The following is a 17059-nucleotide window of genomic DNA, read 5'->3' on the forward strand; positions in this document are numbered from 1 at the left end:
AGGATCTTTGGCCCCGTATGTGTGGAAGGACAATGGAGGAGCCGCTACAACGACGAGCTCTACGAGCTGTATGATAATCTCACTATCGTACAGCGCATTAGACTCGCCAGGCTCCGGTGGGCTGGTCACGTCATGAGAATGACACCGGACGACCCAGCCCGTAAAGTCCTTTTAGGCCGTCCACAAGGACAGAGGAGGCGTGGTAGGCCCAAATTGAGATGGAGTGATGGCGTTGATGCGTCCGCCAGAACGGCCGGGATAACGGATTGGCAGACGATGGCTGAACCGTGAGCGGTATCGAGGATTGTTGCAGCAGGCCAAGACCGCAAAGCGGTTGTAGCGCCTGATAATGAATGATGATTAGTTTTTGGAACTCAAATCCTGGCTCAAGAAGTCCACAAAATTCGGTTGACTGTTCAACTTTACTTTGTTCGATCGATGTATTTATTCAAAATTCAATGTTTGCTTTAAGAAAATTTCCGTTAAACCAAAAGATTCCTCGATAAGGTACCTATTAAAATAAACTGCCTAATAATAATAAGGTTTGTGAAAAAAATTACAGCCTTTAGAAGGGACTGTAATCTATAGGGATAGAAGTTGTAAAGATATTTAAAAAAAAAAAAATTAAAAATTTTATATTCTACTTACAAAATAATCAATAACAGTTTAAGGATTTGTAAAACAAATCAGTATAAAAAAATTGATTTGAAAAAAAAAAATCTTTTACTTACCTGTCATCCCTTCACCCATCATAATCATTCTCTCAACATTCACATTTCTCAAGTGTAGCAACACCACGAAGCAGCGGCTCCAACCAGTTGAACATGATTTTTATATATTTTGCATTCACTTCACTCTAAACAAACCAATCAAATTTATAAATGGAATGTTTTTTTGTTGTTTTGGTTTTTAGTGTTTGATTTTTCTCGTTTCCTCCTGCGCTTCGAGGGGCACACACCCCCGTCATGCGCATGCCCCCGTTTTATAACACGTCTTATGTTTTCTCTGGGTTTTGCTACTTGCTTGTCTGTTTCAATACTTTTGTGTGTTTGTTATATCTCAATAAAATGCATCCTATAGAGCGCGCTTTACAGTAGCAAATTCCTTTTAACGCCGATACCGTCCACCACCGATTACCGGGATAGGATTTCCCGGAAGCTCGATGTCAGCTGTTATCGGTGTACTCGTCAAACGGTTTTTATTGCTAAAATCAACGCACAAACGGGGATGTGGGTTGTCCAACTTTTTCCAACCTCTGCATTCACCACTTCCCCCTCGTAACAGCTGAGAATATCACCAGTGCTGTTGCTGTTTGCGGTTGTTCCATCATGCAACACTATTTGTAACGAATTTTGCCTATCATCTTTCGCCACTTCTCGATCACTTCTATATTCTACTATACTTTATCAACTCATTTCCTATCTTTTTTTTTTTTTGTTGTTTCTTTTCACTTCAAACCCTCCTTTGCCAAACAATTCTAAAGTCACTTTTTTGTTTGTTCTTTTCCTCTCTTTCGTTTTCTCTTTCGTTTTGCATGTGTTTTTCCCACTATGATACTTTTGTTTTATGTCTTCAAATATATTTCTAGAATCAACGACTGTACTTTAAAGACGCATTCTTACGGATCCAACGTTTTTTTTGGTAGTTTTTTGTTATTTAATTTGCTTGTGTGTGTGTTCTTAACTTTCCTTTTTTTGTTTTGGTTGCTGTTGCTATTGTTATAATAATCTTTCTTTCTGTTTTTTCTCTTCTTTACTTGTTTGTGTGAGTGTATGGGTGAAGTGATGTGTGAACTAGCCCTGCCGCGTTCACCGTCCGACAAAAAACGTTTGGTTTTTGTGTTGTGAGCAAATAGTAACTTTATACGCTAGATCTAACATTTCGTGAGTGATGTCAGTTGGTTGAACGGTAGGCGCTCAAATCGGTGATTTTTTTTGGGGTTTTTTTTCTGTCACGTTTTACTTTACTGTGTGTCTGTGTGTGTTTTTCCATTTTTTTTGCTGCATTTTATTGCTCCTTTTCTGTGTGTGTGTGTTTGTGTTGCTTCTTTATAATACGATTACGGGAAATAGAGATACTACTGTGAACGAACCCGACGGAAAATCTAGGACGGGAATAGTGGAGTGTGAGTGTGAGACAGAACGAGGTGAAAATTAAACGTGAACGTAAAAACTAAAGCGAGGAATCATCTTGTTTGTTACTTGTATCGTTTAATAGAGAGAGAGAGAGAGTTTGAGAGGTATAATGTAGGTATTCATTCTATGCGAGAGATTGGTTTGCTTGCTGCTGGTTGAAATGCTGTTTATACTGTTTCCCTACGGAAGGAATCCTACGTTAGGAATGTGTGACCGATGCACGGCTTTTTTTTTCGTTTTTGGCATAAAGGTGCAGAAGATATGGTTTTTGGCTAAATTAATTCACTACCTAAACTTACACAATAACCGAACGGAAATACTTTTTTTTTTGTTAAATGCGAGTATTGAAATCCACTTACCGTACCATACGCGCCATTACGGGCGCTGGATTGGCCGTACCTCTCTCTAAAATGCGTGCGCCCTTCATAAGGACATGCAAAGACAACGATTCGAATTCTAGCACATTCCTGCCGAACTGTACCACAAGCTATTCTACGTTTGCTTCTCGCTGCTGACAAACCTTTACACACAATTAACGCCTTGGTTAAAAACTTGCTTGCCCGCCCTGTGAAAATTACCCAAACGAAAATCCCACAAAACGAAAGTGGAAAAGCACACGAGCACCATCATCACACCATTATAATATTATGCCCGCACGATCGGATCGCTGTTAACTCTGAATGTGTGTGTGTTTGAGTGTTTGGAAATATTTTGGTCGAGCAAAAGTGCGACTAGCGTAGGGAGGCCACCTGGCGCGAACCACCACGTCCATCGTGGCGCGTCTCTCTGCGTAGTTGTAGATGACACGGGAAATTGCGTGCGATTTGTTGTGATGAGAGGGTAAAAAGAAAGAGAGAGAGAGAGATAAAGAGAGAGAGTGAGATACATGATTTGTTGCATTAGAAAACCTTGATGTGTTGAGCTTCTTGCTGGAATGGATCAAAAGGACGACTAGGTGGGAAGGATGCGCCGGGATGCGTAGTGTAGGGAATGAAACAAGGACTGATGGTGCATATTTCGGTGCATTTGAAAACCCCGAGAGCAAAAAAAAAGGGAAGAAAAACTCCCCCTCCCTCGGCAACACTGCTCACTTCAGATCGACGACGGCGGTCGGGTTGAGGAAGTTTTCCCGCTGTGCTTCCTCCATCGACGAGAGCGTTCGCGTGATGGAGGTGATCTTCTCGTTGCTGCTCGATTTGCTGCTATTGCCCTGGACGCAGACGCGCGCGTACAGCCACACCCGCAGACAGTACAGGCAGTAGCAGAGGAAGTGCATCAGAAACACGGCGAAGATGCCGAGCGCGCAGATCACGATCGATTTGCCCGGTTTGGTCCAGTCAAGCATTTTGTAGATGCTGGACTCGTTGTGTCTGGATTGTTGGGGAGAGAGGGAAAGCATTAGAATTTGGGAAATGATTTTGGAGATTTTTTGTTTTCGAGATTCAGCAAGCATAGAATGTAAGAGAAATTTAATGATAATTCATCATTTTGAAGATAAAATAAAAAGAGTAAACTCATTTTCAAGAGCAGCATGCCTTGGATGTATTTCAGTTGTTTAGAAGCACCTGAGGATGCAAAACAAATGAGGTCCAAATATCTTAGAATCGCCAAAGAAGGTTCTCCGAGCGAAAAAGTTGGAAGTTATTAGGCAAGTCCTGACGATCGGCTAATGTTGCTTCGAGATTTACAACATCTTCTTTATTATGTAGGCAGACTAAACAAATGTTACAGGGGCCACACAAAAGCCTCGTACGACCCTTCAAATCTAGCTGAACGTGATGATGAAACCGAGGTATTGTCTGGGAACTTTCTCCATGTAAAACTTAGATTTAAATATTTTGGTTAATATGGTCATTTTTATACAACATAAGCCGTTTATATCCGAAGCTGGCCATGTGACGATACATCAGAACGAGTGACTGATAGCGCTGTGCTAATTTTTCTCCAAGAGACTCCTGTTCCCCAGCATTCAGTAAAATAATTTTTTAGTTAAAGCTCTGTTTGGAGAACCTTTTCATATAATTCCAACGCCTATGCTGAGGAGCAACTGATTGTGAAGACCCAAAAACTCTTTCACTATTCAATTGCAATTCACTATTCAGAATGACAAAGCACTAAGCTAGCTTTCTAAGGACAAATGGCGGATATATTTTTGTAGAACTTTTGTTGGAAGTAGAAATTAACCAACATTTATTATTGAGTTTGGTATAGAACATTTATTGCTAGGTACGTTTGGAAATTTAAGAAAAGTTTTTTTTTTCGTAGAGCATTGAAGCATTGACGTTGAATAGGCTTTTGAACGTCCTTAGTATGTTGGTATATAACTATATTAATATACAGAAGCACATTGCTGAAATTAATTGCCAATCCCTGCCTGTCATGACAGTACCGCTTAATTCCAGCAGAGAGCGCTGTAAGTGTAAAAATAGTAAATGAAGAGAAACGAACATAAAATATGCCTTTTTCCTCGTTTTTCTCTAACTTTACGTATTAATATGGCGATCAAATTATTCTGAAGTTTAATATTTTTAACTAGAACTTCCTTTCTAGAGTTGTCATTTTTAGTCACACAGTAACAAGCGCTCCTAAGGCGATGGAACCATATTCTACCAAGCCATATTATACTAGTAACATACAAAAAGCAATTTCGTAACAGCATTACGAAAAAACCAAAAACTTCCCTATACACCACACTAAATCGTTTGCAACAATTATCACCACCAGGGGAATAATGGAAGCTTGATTAATTCTCCCCGTTCATCTTCATACGAACCAAAATAAATGGTCTTTCCGCCGTCACTGGTACGTCTTACGTTCCGGTGAAAGTGCAGCCAGCACATACATCCTCAACCATATTCTTGCTAATCTCCATCAGTATCGCGTTGTGTAAGCACGAACTTCTCACCGAAGATGGGCGAAGAAACTTTGCTAAAATATTAATGCACTGTTCGCGTATAGTTTGCTGTACATAAAGTGTGTGTGTGTGTTGTGGGGGGAAAGTTCTAGCTAGTGATGCTGGTGCCACTTGCTTTATGGCATAATTTATTCAAACTACCACATACACATACACTCGTAACTTGCTGGTAACCTGCCAACGGAAGATCTCCCGGGACAAGTGGAAAATGTGGCACAAAACGCAATTGACAGTCTAATTAATCCGCCACAAATTGTACGCTTTGGCGCGGGCTGCCTAATTCTTTTATTTTCGATAAGCTAATCTGCGAACTATCTGATGGTGTGTGTGTGAATATGTCCGGTTCTTACCTGTCCGTTCCACCTGCCAAGTAATAGACGATGGAAAACAGCGCATACGCCACTCCCATACCGGTCGTCCAGTACGCATGGTTGAGCTTGATCGGATGTCCGACGATGGTTAGATCAATTAGCATAATGATGGAGTTGAGCACGTGCACCATGAGATTGACGGCATCGACACGGTTTTTACCTGGAGAGAGAGAGAGGGAGACAAAGCAGAACGGAAATGGTAGAATTACGGGGGAGCTAGAAATTAAACTTTTCTATTAGCAGAAAACCAGCTGAGCTACTGATGCTGACCGCGATCCAGCAGGGAAAAAATAGAAGGTGATCAACGGGAATTTAATTTGATTTTTGGTCGATTTGTTAGCAGATTAGGTTCGGTTCAAACCTGTGCTGTCAAGTATTCATTTATTGAATCCGTTCGATGGACGGTTCATGGTGCTGTGAGCTGTATCAGTGGATCGGATTTGTCCATTAAGTAAATTGGATATTGAATCTGTAATTGGGGAATGTTTTGACAGCGAGAGATCTAATTATAAGTTGCAGCTACCTTCAAGAAGATGACGAAGCGTTTTTCGAATGACATCCTGCATGATAACAGAATTCTGGATTGTTAAATAGAATTATTTGCTAACAAGTTTTTAAATTTAATTATAATTTTAATAAATTTTATTATAATTTATTAGTGTTACGGTGATGAGAGAAATTTAAACAATGCACCAAATATTTAAAAATTTTCAACCCTTTTCTATCCTCTACAAGCATATCGCTTTCCCAACAATGCCACATGGTCTCTGCACTAATGTCACTAATGAGCAACCAGGCGTCTCCATCGAAGAACACTAACACTCTCTGGCTGCAACTCGTTTCGTACACCAGCACACACACACATCACACTGGGAGCTTTAATATTCACCGACGTAATCCCCTTCTTCTTTTCGTTCATCTACATACGAACATCACACACACACACAGACATGCAAATAGTAACAGTGTACGATTGCATCTGTGAAACAACTGTGCCTCGTATGCCACCTGCTCGAACTCGAACTGTGGAGCGACGAACTGTGGCGCAATCGCCCACCACGTATTGTTTGCCGATTGTGTACGGGCGGAAGATTAAAATTTGCAATCTTTTCACTTGCGTGCCCACACACACAAAGACGCAACTCTTGTTCATTATAATGTGAACGTACGGCATGTTGTTTTGGGTGTTGAAATTTGAAAAATAAAATACAACCGCATAGTACAAGCAACAGACGACAGAGCGTAATGAATCGTGCAAATTAACGCGCAGACTTGAATGTCGTATAAAAACCACTCTTTAGAGTGCACCGTTGGGGTACACTTCAGATAAGCGTGAAATTGTGGCAGAAATAAAATACGAATCGTAATTCCCACCCGTACAGACTGCGCTGATCTGCTGATTGTTTGAGATGAAAATTTCAAGTCTTTTTCGTGTTGAGCGATGAAAATGAACCACGAGGAAAGTGACGACCGGAAGTTGTTGACATGGAGGAAACTTGCGGCAGTAGGAAAGTTCCGTTTCGTAGCAGAGAAAATTTGCACCCGCAAGCCGAGTGTAAGTGCTGCAAGAAACAATTGGTGCAATGGTTTCCACACCACTTTGCGGTTCGGGATAATGATTTGGCCGTACTTTGGGTGGGCACCGGAAAGGAGAGACTGGTGTACATGCTTACAATTGCGGGAAGCGAGAAACAGGGGTGGGAGGGGAAGTTGAAAAGCAATTGTTAGCCTCGTCACAGCTACACTCTACAGAACACTTCCGGCGTTTATGGTGAAGTGTTTAAGGATCTTACTAATGCTGACTAGCTAGGTTGGCGAGGAAGAGTTTGACTTCGAGGAAGCAGCAGCTCGAGAGAGTACTTTTATTTTTAATGCTAATTGCAAATGAAAGCTTACCACGGGCATTTGTATGGTGGTTTGTATTATAAACAACCAAGGAAATGAAAGGTTAGTAAGTGTTAATATCTGCATAAATGAATGAAAATAGAACAATAGCCAAAAGCAATTTATTTTGATACTTCGAATCAAAATTTATACTTCACTGCATTCAATGGCGAATTAATTTGAGGACATTTGCAATCATATAATGGAATATTGCAAGCAACGAGGGAAGATTTACAACGCGGCCGTATCGAAAATGATTCTCCACAACATTTATGAATAAAAACTAACCAAAAAGAAAACAAATACAATCCAAATAATTTTAATACTATGGTTGCTTACTTCCGGGCGTTAAAACAAACACAAACCATAAGTGATCAAAGTTTATAGATCAATTCAAAATAATAAATATCAAATTAAGAAAAAATAAATAAAAAAGACGTAGTCAACCATACAGAATTTCAAATTCATGAACAAAATATTAATAAATTGCTTTCTGGCAAGTTGTTAATCGACTGATTGTAATCAACAACTTCTTTCGCACCTTCTTAAACTAAAACTTCCCCCAAAATTGCTTCTCAGAAATCAAACAAAGAAGGTCAGACCGTATATGCACAGATTGGCATCGGAACAACCTGCCCAATTTTCCAAGAACGATTAACTGCCTTTTAATAACAGGAAACGAATTTCCAACTAATTGTATCCTCTTGCACCAAGAAGTTATTAATCGATAACAGATTACACGTGCTGTTGCTGCTGCTGCTCGTGCTTCAAGACAGCATCTGCAAATATCAATTTCTAGGAAATGTTCGTGATACGCTTAGTAGACTCCCGGAACGAACCCAATGACCACAGGCTTATCACATTATTGTTCGCAAAAGCCAGGATGTGTTATGAGATGATGTGTACGGAACTCGGTCACTCATCGGAATAAACCCTCCCGAGATGGACATAAACGATGATGAAATGCATATTCATAAAACATTCTTCCCTTACTACCAACTTCACTCTTCCTGTCTACCTGATCCCCGAGTTCTCGAAGCCTCCGATACGTAGCGATGGGTTGTGAATACCTTTTGCCTTACGTTAGAATATTATATCAATTAGAAGGGTACACGTGCGGGGTGCACACATCACACCTCTTGGTCCCTCCGGGGGGAGAGGGCGCAACTAGGGTTCATACTCACTTGGATCGTACACGAACATCCAGTAGACGATGGTGACGATGAACGAGTAGACGGTAGCAATCGTGTACGCAATCCAGTACACCGAATGTAGTCGGCTTTCCCTTGCGACGTGAATGTTCCACTCTGTTGAATATTTGCGAAAGGATAAACGAGATGCGTGTGAGACAACCGGTCCTAGCGCTCGAACAGGAAGTAGTGAAGGCAAAAAATCAATGCTATTCGAATCTGGGTCCTCGGTGGACTTGTGCACCCAGATCGACGGAAGTAATAGAATTGACATTTTCCTTGCGACCGAACGCGCTGCTCGCTGCCATCCTTACCGAACTCGTTCCGGTCAATCATCAGACCCTTGGTGACGATGATGGCTGCCAGCCAGGCCTGTACGGTGCACGCTATCAACGCCCAGTGTGTCAGGTAGATCCACCATTTTTCGTAGTGATGGTCGTACATCGGTTCGGAGCGCCCGATGTCCAGCACGGAGCAGACGAGCATCGCCAGAAACACGATGGCCACTATCAGCCGGTACAGCAGGTAGCATATGCCAACCTGGGTGCTGCTTTGCCACTGCAAGTAGGGGAAAAAAAAAGTAGAAAGTGCGTTAGCTGTGTGCTTTTAACACGAAACAAAGAAAAGGAACAAAACTCAATCAAACACACGAAACAAGCCCCTTTTTTGTGTGCTACACAACGGGGTGTACAAACTTGCCGGGGCACGAAACAAAGTGTGAACATAGCCTTAATAGACGATGGGCGGAGAAATGGCCATCACCTGCAGCAAGCTGCAGAAGAATGCAGATTTGTCGCATCGCGCCACGGTTTCTTCTAACCCACACCGTGCACAAAGTTGTGATTGGGAAATGTTTATTTTACGCTGACCATTTCATACATTTTTCTAGTCACGAACTTTGTCTGAGTTCGCTTTCTATTTCTTCTGTTGTTGTTTCCTCTCAAAATCTACATCATGCTGATTATATGCAAAACCAGCAAATGTATCCGACGGTTTAGAATGGGTGACAGAGTACTTTTTGAATTTTTCATCCCAGCCCCATTTTATGCTCCCCGTTTTTGTGGCGGGTACGGGGTCCAAAGTTGGCAACTTTGGTCATCAGATCGTTGTGAGAAATGAAGTGATGAAATATTTACGGTTGCATAGAGAGCATCGCTTTTTTTTCTTGTTTCTTCTTGGACTGTTGTCTGTCTGTCCGTATGCTCCATTTTGGCATTTTCTCCCCCAAAAGGACAGTTTGAGGGTTAAATTACTCACCCGGGACGATACGGTGCGGGGGTTAAAATGAATGTTTCGCTGCAGATGAGTTGTCTATACGGCTTTGGAGTTTGCCAATGTTTATGGTTTTATAACTGTTGGTTAACTAGTTTGTTTGTGGAGTCGCATTTAGGAAGCGAGTAGTTTGTATTTTACTAGTTTGATATAAAGTTGGTAGTTAGGTTAATACAAAGTAGTGAGTATTGACATTAATAACGTTCATAGTGAAACGTTCACAATTGTCAACCAACGATTGTGTTGAATAGACAATGGGCACAGTATGTAACGCACTATTGTTCTTCGCATCACTCACGTTTTGGTATTGGAAAATGTCGCAATTAAAATAGAATGGTGCTAAGCGAAGAATACCATATGAGGTGGAATGTTAAAAATGGAGCACTTTGGTAAATTTTAAAATGAAACTCCTCGTCTGTATGATACTTTATCCTTTTTGCTCGATTATTTTTGTATTTGAAGTTTTGAAAAGTAACGCTTCGTAACGCTTTTGCACGTTACATTTCTTTGGATAACCCGGATAGCGTAACACAATTGACTTGACTACGGATTTGTGTTGCTTTTAAAGATTTTTCATGCAATGATCCTGTGTACGTATCAGTCTACCCTACAAACCATGATCTTTTGTATCAAATCTCCTATTTGTAGTCAATTTATTACAACGTTATCAGTTGTTGATTCAGCCGATAAACCCCTATGTCGAATTTAGAAATGCTTCGATATTTTCCGGCGTGTGACAAAACAAGCTGTATTGTGATCACATCGCTGTGCAGCGAATAAGACTCGCTCTAGTAAGCATGTCATAAGAATGACGCCAAACGACCCGTTAAGTATTTGTATGCCGTCCACATAGATGGAGGAGGCACGTTAGACCCCTACTGCAATGGAGTGATGGTGTACTCGCTGTTCAAAGTGTAGTTTTCAATAAAAAAAGGTTACACTTCCAGTAGCTTTTTTCTCATCTCCTTCTACTTTAATTCCTCATCAGGTTTTTGTTACATTTTTTTCATGCTAATTGCATACCAGGTAGGCGCAAGCTTCAATATAAAATATTTCAATTAACTGTATCGGTTGTATTACGTTTGCATTGCGTATGAAAGCCTATAGGCATTCAAAAACACAATCAAATAGATCTATGATACGTCATTTGCTGATTGTTTCGAATAGATTAAAATATAAACCTTTACCAATGCAATGTAAAAACAATCGAGTACTAATAAAATAAAAGCCACCCGCATTGCAAACAATTTTCGCATAGGCGTAAGAGCTGATCCGACTGTTGCTACGTGGTGTACCAGACCAAAATTCCCTTGGGGACTGGGTTTTCCATTTTTCATTCCCCGTTGCACCTTACACTTCACGGTGGGATGGTAGCCATCTTTGACCCTTTGGCCTCGACCAGCATTCCCCAAATGTCCGTAGAAGAAAAAAGCAAAAGAAACAATTGATTGTAACAAACAAAATACGCTCCCACTGATAGCCAAACAAATTAAGAATGCAATTATGATTGTGAGTGAATGGTTCTTGTTGTCTCCGAAAAAAAAAGACAACAAACAATGGCGACAGCAACGACTGAAGTTCGGCGTCGGCTTGCGCATTATGTGCATTAATTAAAGCATTGTTGAAGCCACAAGTACGTGCGAGCCGTCGTCCGCACCGAAAGCGACAACACATAAATATTTGACTGCAGTGTTTTTCAATTTGTTTCACGCTGATGATGATGATGATGATGCTGATAGCAATGGGGTACAACTGCTTCTTTCTTTTTTTGGAAATGACGTTTTGTTTGTTTTCTTGAAGCGTGTCGAACCTAGCGATATCGGGATGGGAAGTGCACCATGCCAAACTGCACTCAATCGGTGCCGGGGAAAAAGGTTGATTTTTGTGGCACGTTCTTTATGGTGGCTATGGTGGAGTTTTTTTCCATTTTTCTCTTCTCTCTCTCTCTCGCATAATTCATAGGATGCGGCCCAAAGGACGATGGTTTGGGTACGATTTTTCTTTTCTTTTTGGGCTGTTCTACATACCCATTTTGAGGTGGTTTCAATAAATATTCCTGGCTTTGGCCGGGCTGCGCGTTTTTGGCGAATTTTAGTGCATTGTATGCATAACTTTGTATGTGGCAGTGTGTTTGAACATATTCCCTCTCTGTCTACCACAGTTCGGAATCGCAATTACGGCCAAGCAACTTTTCGATACCGCTTCTACCTCATTGTCATCTGCGACGTTGATGGTTGTTTTCTTTAGTTTGAAGCTTCTTTTTCCAATCGAATATTTATTTCCCTTTCTTTTACCGGCAGACACGATGCTCTCGAACGGCTTGCTACGGGGTTATTGATTATTGTGGAGCATCGGCTTAGTCCTTGGCCTTTCAAGTAGGTTCAAAGTTGTGAAAACTGCTTCAAGGGTAGCAGTGCACCTTCCTTGTGCTCGTATTTTTTTCCAAAAAAAAAAAATCTTATCCAAATTCATCCTCGGGTTATTTGTTTTCATTTTTGTCGTTTTTTATAACATTAACATCCATTTGTACACACACAAACACGCACAAACACACGCTTACTCAACTTTTCAAAGCTTAATTCATTTAAGCTCATTATTCCACTGTTTTTTTTTTTCAAAATTTCCGGTTCAAAGTGCAGCATCCTTTTCGCTGTTGGCACGTGGCATTTAACATGGCTACACGCTTGGCGCATACAAGGACTCGTTGCTTATTTTATTCTGTTTTCATCTCGCGCTCTCTATCTCTCTCTCTTACACGCTTTTGGTATAACTTGGCAGAACAAAAAGCAAAAAAAAACACACACACTCACGAGACACAAGAGAGTGCAGCAAATTTACGGTTTTTGCGTAAATGATGCTTTACGATGCCGACTGCTGTGTCCGGATCCGGAGCAATGGAGCTATCGCGCACGTACACATGCAAACTCGGGCGTTGCGTTATTGGGTGACTTACACGCGCTCCCTGCCATTCAGTTCACACCCATAAACACACACACACGCAGAGCTGTTCACATCTGGTCCAGCCAGCGTGTCCCGGGGTGGTGCTTTTAATTTCATGGAGACGCCTGGTGGTTGCATACCGACTTGAGTTTTCAAGTCCGGCATGTCGTCGAGTCGAGTCACGTGTGTAATGGCAAATGGTATTCCCCCTTTTTAGTACGCTGCGCGTACCGGAAGAGCACAAGAGCGCGATATGCATTATTGGTTCAAATCACAACGGTACGGTTAACGACAACGTTGCTTAAATTGATGCGCAGATGATAAAAACGTTCCGAGAGCACAATAAAGCATGTCAGGATGGAGAGGTAGTTGCTTTATCGAAAAAATAAAACAATAAAAAACAGAAAAAATGAAAATGAAATCTTTAAAGAAATTGCTGGCGATGTGCGAATTGCATAAATTTAGGTAATTTTACTTTAAAGCTAAAATAAAATGAAAATAAAATAGTTGTCTACTTTTGCCGAGAAACGGAATGTAAATTTCAACACACCGAAAGGTATGCAAATAACATAATTTCAAAATTTTTTATAAAAAAAAATAAAATATATAAACCAAAACAACTTTAGGCATAGAACTAAACACAACTTAAAGTCTAATCTTATGCAAGACACATCATGTTGCACTATAAAAAAAGCTTATTTTAAAACAAATTATGCGAATTGTTAATTTAAACTTTATTTTGCAAATTATTTGTTCCTTCGGTGTCTCCATCTTACATTTGGTTGCATGACCTTTTAAAAGCAGGAAATATTAATAACAATACGCCCAAATGTATGCATATCAAAAAGAAGCGATTAAACAACAGTTTTTTCTTTTTTTTTCATTTTCATTGAGGCATGTAACAGAAATTATTCTCGAATAAATTTGTTGGTAGTTCTAAACCAGAATCCCTTTCAGTTGCGAGCAATACGCTAAATTATTTTTAATTTAAGAGTGAGACAAGAGCTGCATGATTTTAGGCGTTTTAATAACTTTTAAATTTTAAAGTTAAAAGTTATAAATTGTCGCGGAAATCAATGTAAATTACGAAACGCCTAAAGTTATGCAACCAACATTACGAACAACGTTGTACTCTTGTAAAGAGCTCGTTTCTCGTTCTCATCAAGTCTGGCAAGCACAAGCTACACTTTAAATAAGTGTTTTGTGCATTCTAAATCGTATTCTCTTTAAATTGAAAGCTTTTATCCTGTAAACAACCAACTACCTTCCCGTGCACACGACTATTGTTGGTTTGCTTTGTACCCATGTGTGACCTATTTCTAAAGAGCTGTCGGAGATTGAGAAAAAAACAAAACAACAACACTCACTCACGTGCTGTTGGTAGCTTTACCGGGGACGCGGCCCTTCACGTGCTGAGATGATACGCCATCACCATCTGGTGTGAGATATGCTCGACAAGAGGGGCTTATCTTTAGCACTGCTTTGCAGTCTAAATTATGAACCAGATAAAGCGGAAATGTCATCAGACTGTTTCGTTTCGCTACCACTTTTCCAACCCATCAGACCGGTGAACGTGCTGGAAAGTGCTCTTATCAAACGCTGACGAGCCAGCAACCGGACGTGTAGCGCTGCCGAGCACTGGACGAACATAACCGCATCACGCCTACACACCGGGAGAACCCGGCCACACAGTGCACACCACTCGGCGTGCAGGCGGAAACGAAATCAGCCCGAGATCCGAGGACTTTTTTCCATTTTTTATTTATGCATCTCAATCTGTTTATTAGCTCGTTTTCCCGACCCGGTGAGACCCGTGTCCCGTTGGGCGTTATCTCGGGTTTTCTGGGCCTCGACGGGGCTTTCATGCTGGGAAAAGCGAACCCGTGGAAGGAGAGAGAGCGAGGACGTATTCGGGAGAAGCCTATCGGTTTGGGCTGTTTTTTGCTGCTACAGATGCTGCTGCTGCTGTATACTACTACCTCTTCGTAGCCTGAAAGTTCCATCCTCAAAAAAGCAGCCCATCCCATCGCCCCAAACTTACCTGACACAGATAGAAGTGATGCCGTTCGACGCGGTTCGGTGAGCTGCTCGGTTTGGGCATGCAGCTGCTCCATATTTTGGTAACCATGACTCTGGAAAACGAGAAGAGAACACAAAAAAACAGGTACGGCATAAGCAAAACACGGTTCAATTAAAGTTTATCCCAAGCTGGCGTAAAAGCGCCCGGCAAAACCCGTAACCGATGCAGCAGTAGTAACCAACCGAAAGCTTTGCTGTCAAAGTGCTTCGAGCGTATAAATTTGCAGCCCCGTTCGTGTGAGTGAGGTAAAAGAGGGAGCTGTGGGTAAGTGGAGAGGTGGCAGAACGCATTTGTAAAGCGTGTGGTAAAGTTAGTAATCAACGAACACTGGTCGGAATGCCGAGGGAACCGAGTGCTCCCGCTTATTCCGAGAAGGTACACCGTGAGACGTGTCAGGTTGGACAGTTGATTTTGTTAATGGAAACAAAACTCGGCAAATTCCAGTTGGTCCGCTCTCCTTTTTTGTTTTGTGCGGAATATAGGATTAGTGGAAGATTTTAAAGGATTATCTTAGATTTCACTTAGCACGCAGTGTAAGCGATGGCGGAAGTTCTCGAAGGCCTTCGAGGCGAATTCTCCTGTCCTGTAGTGTTAAATTTTGCAGCACGAAAACTTGCTTGAACCACAGAGAACCTATTAAATACAATACGGCGGAAGTGTCACAACAAGTGTAAAAGACAAGTTTCTAAGCAAAATTAAACATGACAGGATGAAGGATTTTTGTAATTAACTAAACACGACTTTCATCAGTAGACGTGCGATTTTGATTTTTTCGTAGCTTAAATAGACGAGAGTGAATTTAACTGCGCTTTAATATGCTTGAATGAAACAGACTTAATTTTATGAGTAAGCAACAATACAAACTGCTTCCTAAGTTGGAAAAATATACAAAGTGCTATTTAACTTAACCCTAATCTGTTACTAAATTTATAATGTTGATGCCAATTAAACTTTCTTCAACAATATTTGGAATGTAGGTGAAGGACTTTGCATGATAATGATGAAGAGTTCTGTGCGGAGGAATAAAATATGGACAAGCAACCCACATAACGATCTGGATTAAAATAATCCAGTACTAAATGTCACCTAAGAGGGCTCTTTTACAGACTTCCGATTATCGGAAGCCAAAAAATCTGCCTTTCTTGCAGTAAATATTTCTCCAGACAGTCTATAGAGATCTTGAGGTGGAATTATTGGCTTCCTTGAACTCTCGTAGATCCATAGCTGTAAAGACGGCCACGAGAACGCTTTAAATGAGATTCGATATTGGCTCTGTCATGACAGAAACCGAGATATCGCTACTACTAAACCAGCTAGAGAAGTGTAACCAACTAAAAAATATCGCAAACCTCCAGAATCTCCGGAACGAATGATTCAAAAAACTTAAAGGCTTTCTACTTTAAAATTTACTGAGCTTTTCAAGTTGAAGATCTTTTGTTTAAATGATGACTTGCATTTTTTCTTTAAAAAACACATTTTAAATTCACGAAGCCTAAATGTATGCAATTATTATCTCTCGTGTTTTGTGTGGTCTATTTTTGTTTCTGTTTTTACGAAGTGCTAAACGGTATAAGCAAATTGTTCAAATATTCAACATTCCATACTTATTCTCTACTTCCCATTATGTAACGAAACGGTTTTACACATTTACCGTCAGCGTAGACGCATGCTGTCGATAAGCTTTTCTTCTCCCTGCCCCATTTCCGTAGGTTCCATCGCGATCGGTATCATTTTCAACAGAAAAAGCACAAAGTAAACAGAGGAAATACACGAATTAAGAACCATTTATCTCATTAGCAAACATCGCACGGTTTCGTACCGGCGGCTAGAAAGCATGGAGAACGATCTTGAAATGCTGCTAGCTGCCGTTGCACTGCTGCCGGCCTTTGCATGGGTATATCAAGCATCTTCGACGAGCACCTTCTTGTCGTCGAAGCATTAGTGGGGTGACCCAACTAAAGTGGAGAGCGCTCTTGAAATTTCTTAAACATCGGCGGTCTATTCATTAGCGACCACGAATTGGCATGCTCGAGTGGGTATCGTCGAAAGCCGGCTGCTAGGTCCGAAGGCTAGACGATCGATTCTGAGACGCAGAAGCGCGTCGTCAGCTTTCGCCACGGGAGGCCCCCGTTAGGATGCAACGGAAGTAGAGCTCGTTTGAAATTTGGTAGAGAGAGAGGAAGACCGGCCTTGTTTCTTCTTCTAACCGTGCCGTTATTATCCTCCTAAACGAGCTTGGTTTTGTGGGAGATCCTATCGGAAACGATTGCAAC

General features: G+C 41.1%; 1 protein-coding gene across 11 annotated transcripts in view; it reads right to left on the reverse strand.

The window, feature by feature from the left end:
- Positions 1–809: 809 nt before the first annotated feature.
- LOC118510615 (protein rolling stone-like) overlaps positions 810–17059 on the reverse strand; it is a 54835-nt gene continuing 38585 nt past the window's right edge. For all 11 annotated transcript variants that reach the window (XM_036052643.1, XM_036052632.1, XM_036052639.1 and 8 more), the window contains 6 exons: positions 14748–14838; positions 8809–9052; positions 8489–8611; positions 5400–5580; positions 3227–3505; positions 810–2921 (listed from right to left, as the gene is read on the reverse strand). In XM_036052643.1, coding sequence (XP_035908536.1) covers positions 2867–2921; positions 3227–3505; positions 5400–5580; positions 8489–8611; positions 8809–9052; positions 14748–14834 — 969 coding nt within the window. In that variant the 5' untranslated portion in view covers positions 14835–14838 and the 3' untranslated portion in view covers positions 810–2866. The remainder of the gene's footprint in view (positions 2922–3226; positions 3506–5399; positions 5581–8488; positions 8612–8808; positions 9053–14747; positions 14839–17059) is intronic.

This window comes from Anopheles stephensi, chromosome 3, assembly GCF_013141755.1.
Source record: "Anopheles stephensi strain Indian chromosome 3, UCI_ANSTEP_V1.0, whole genome shotgun sequence".
Classification (NCBI taxonomy): domain Eukaryota; kingdom Metazoa; phylum Arthropoda; class Insecta; order Diptera; family Culicidae; genus Anopheles; species Anopheles stephensi.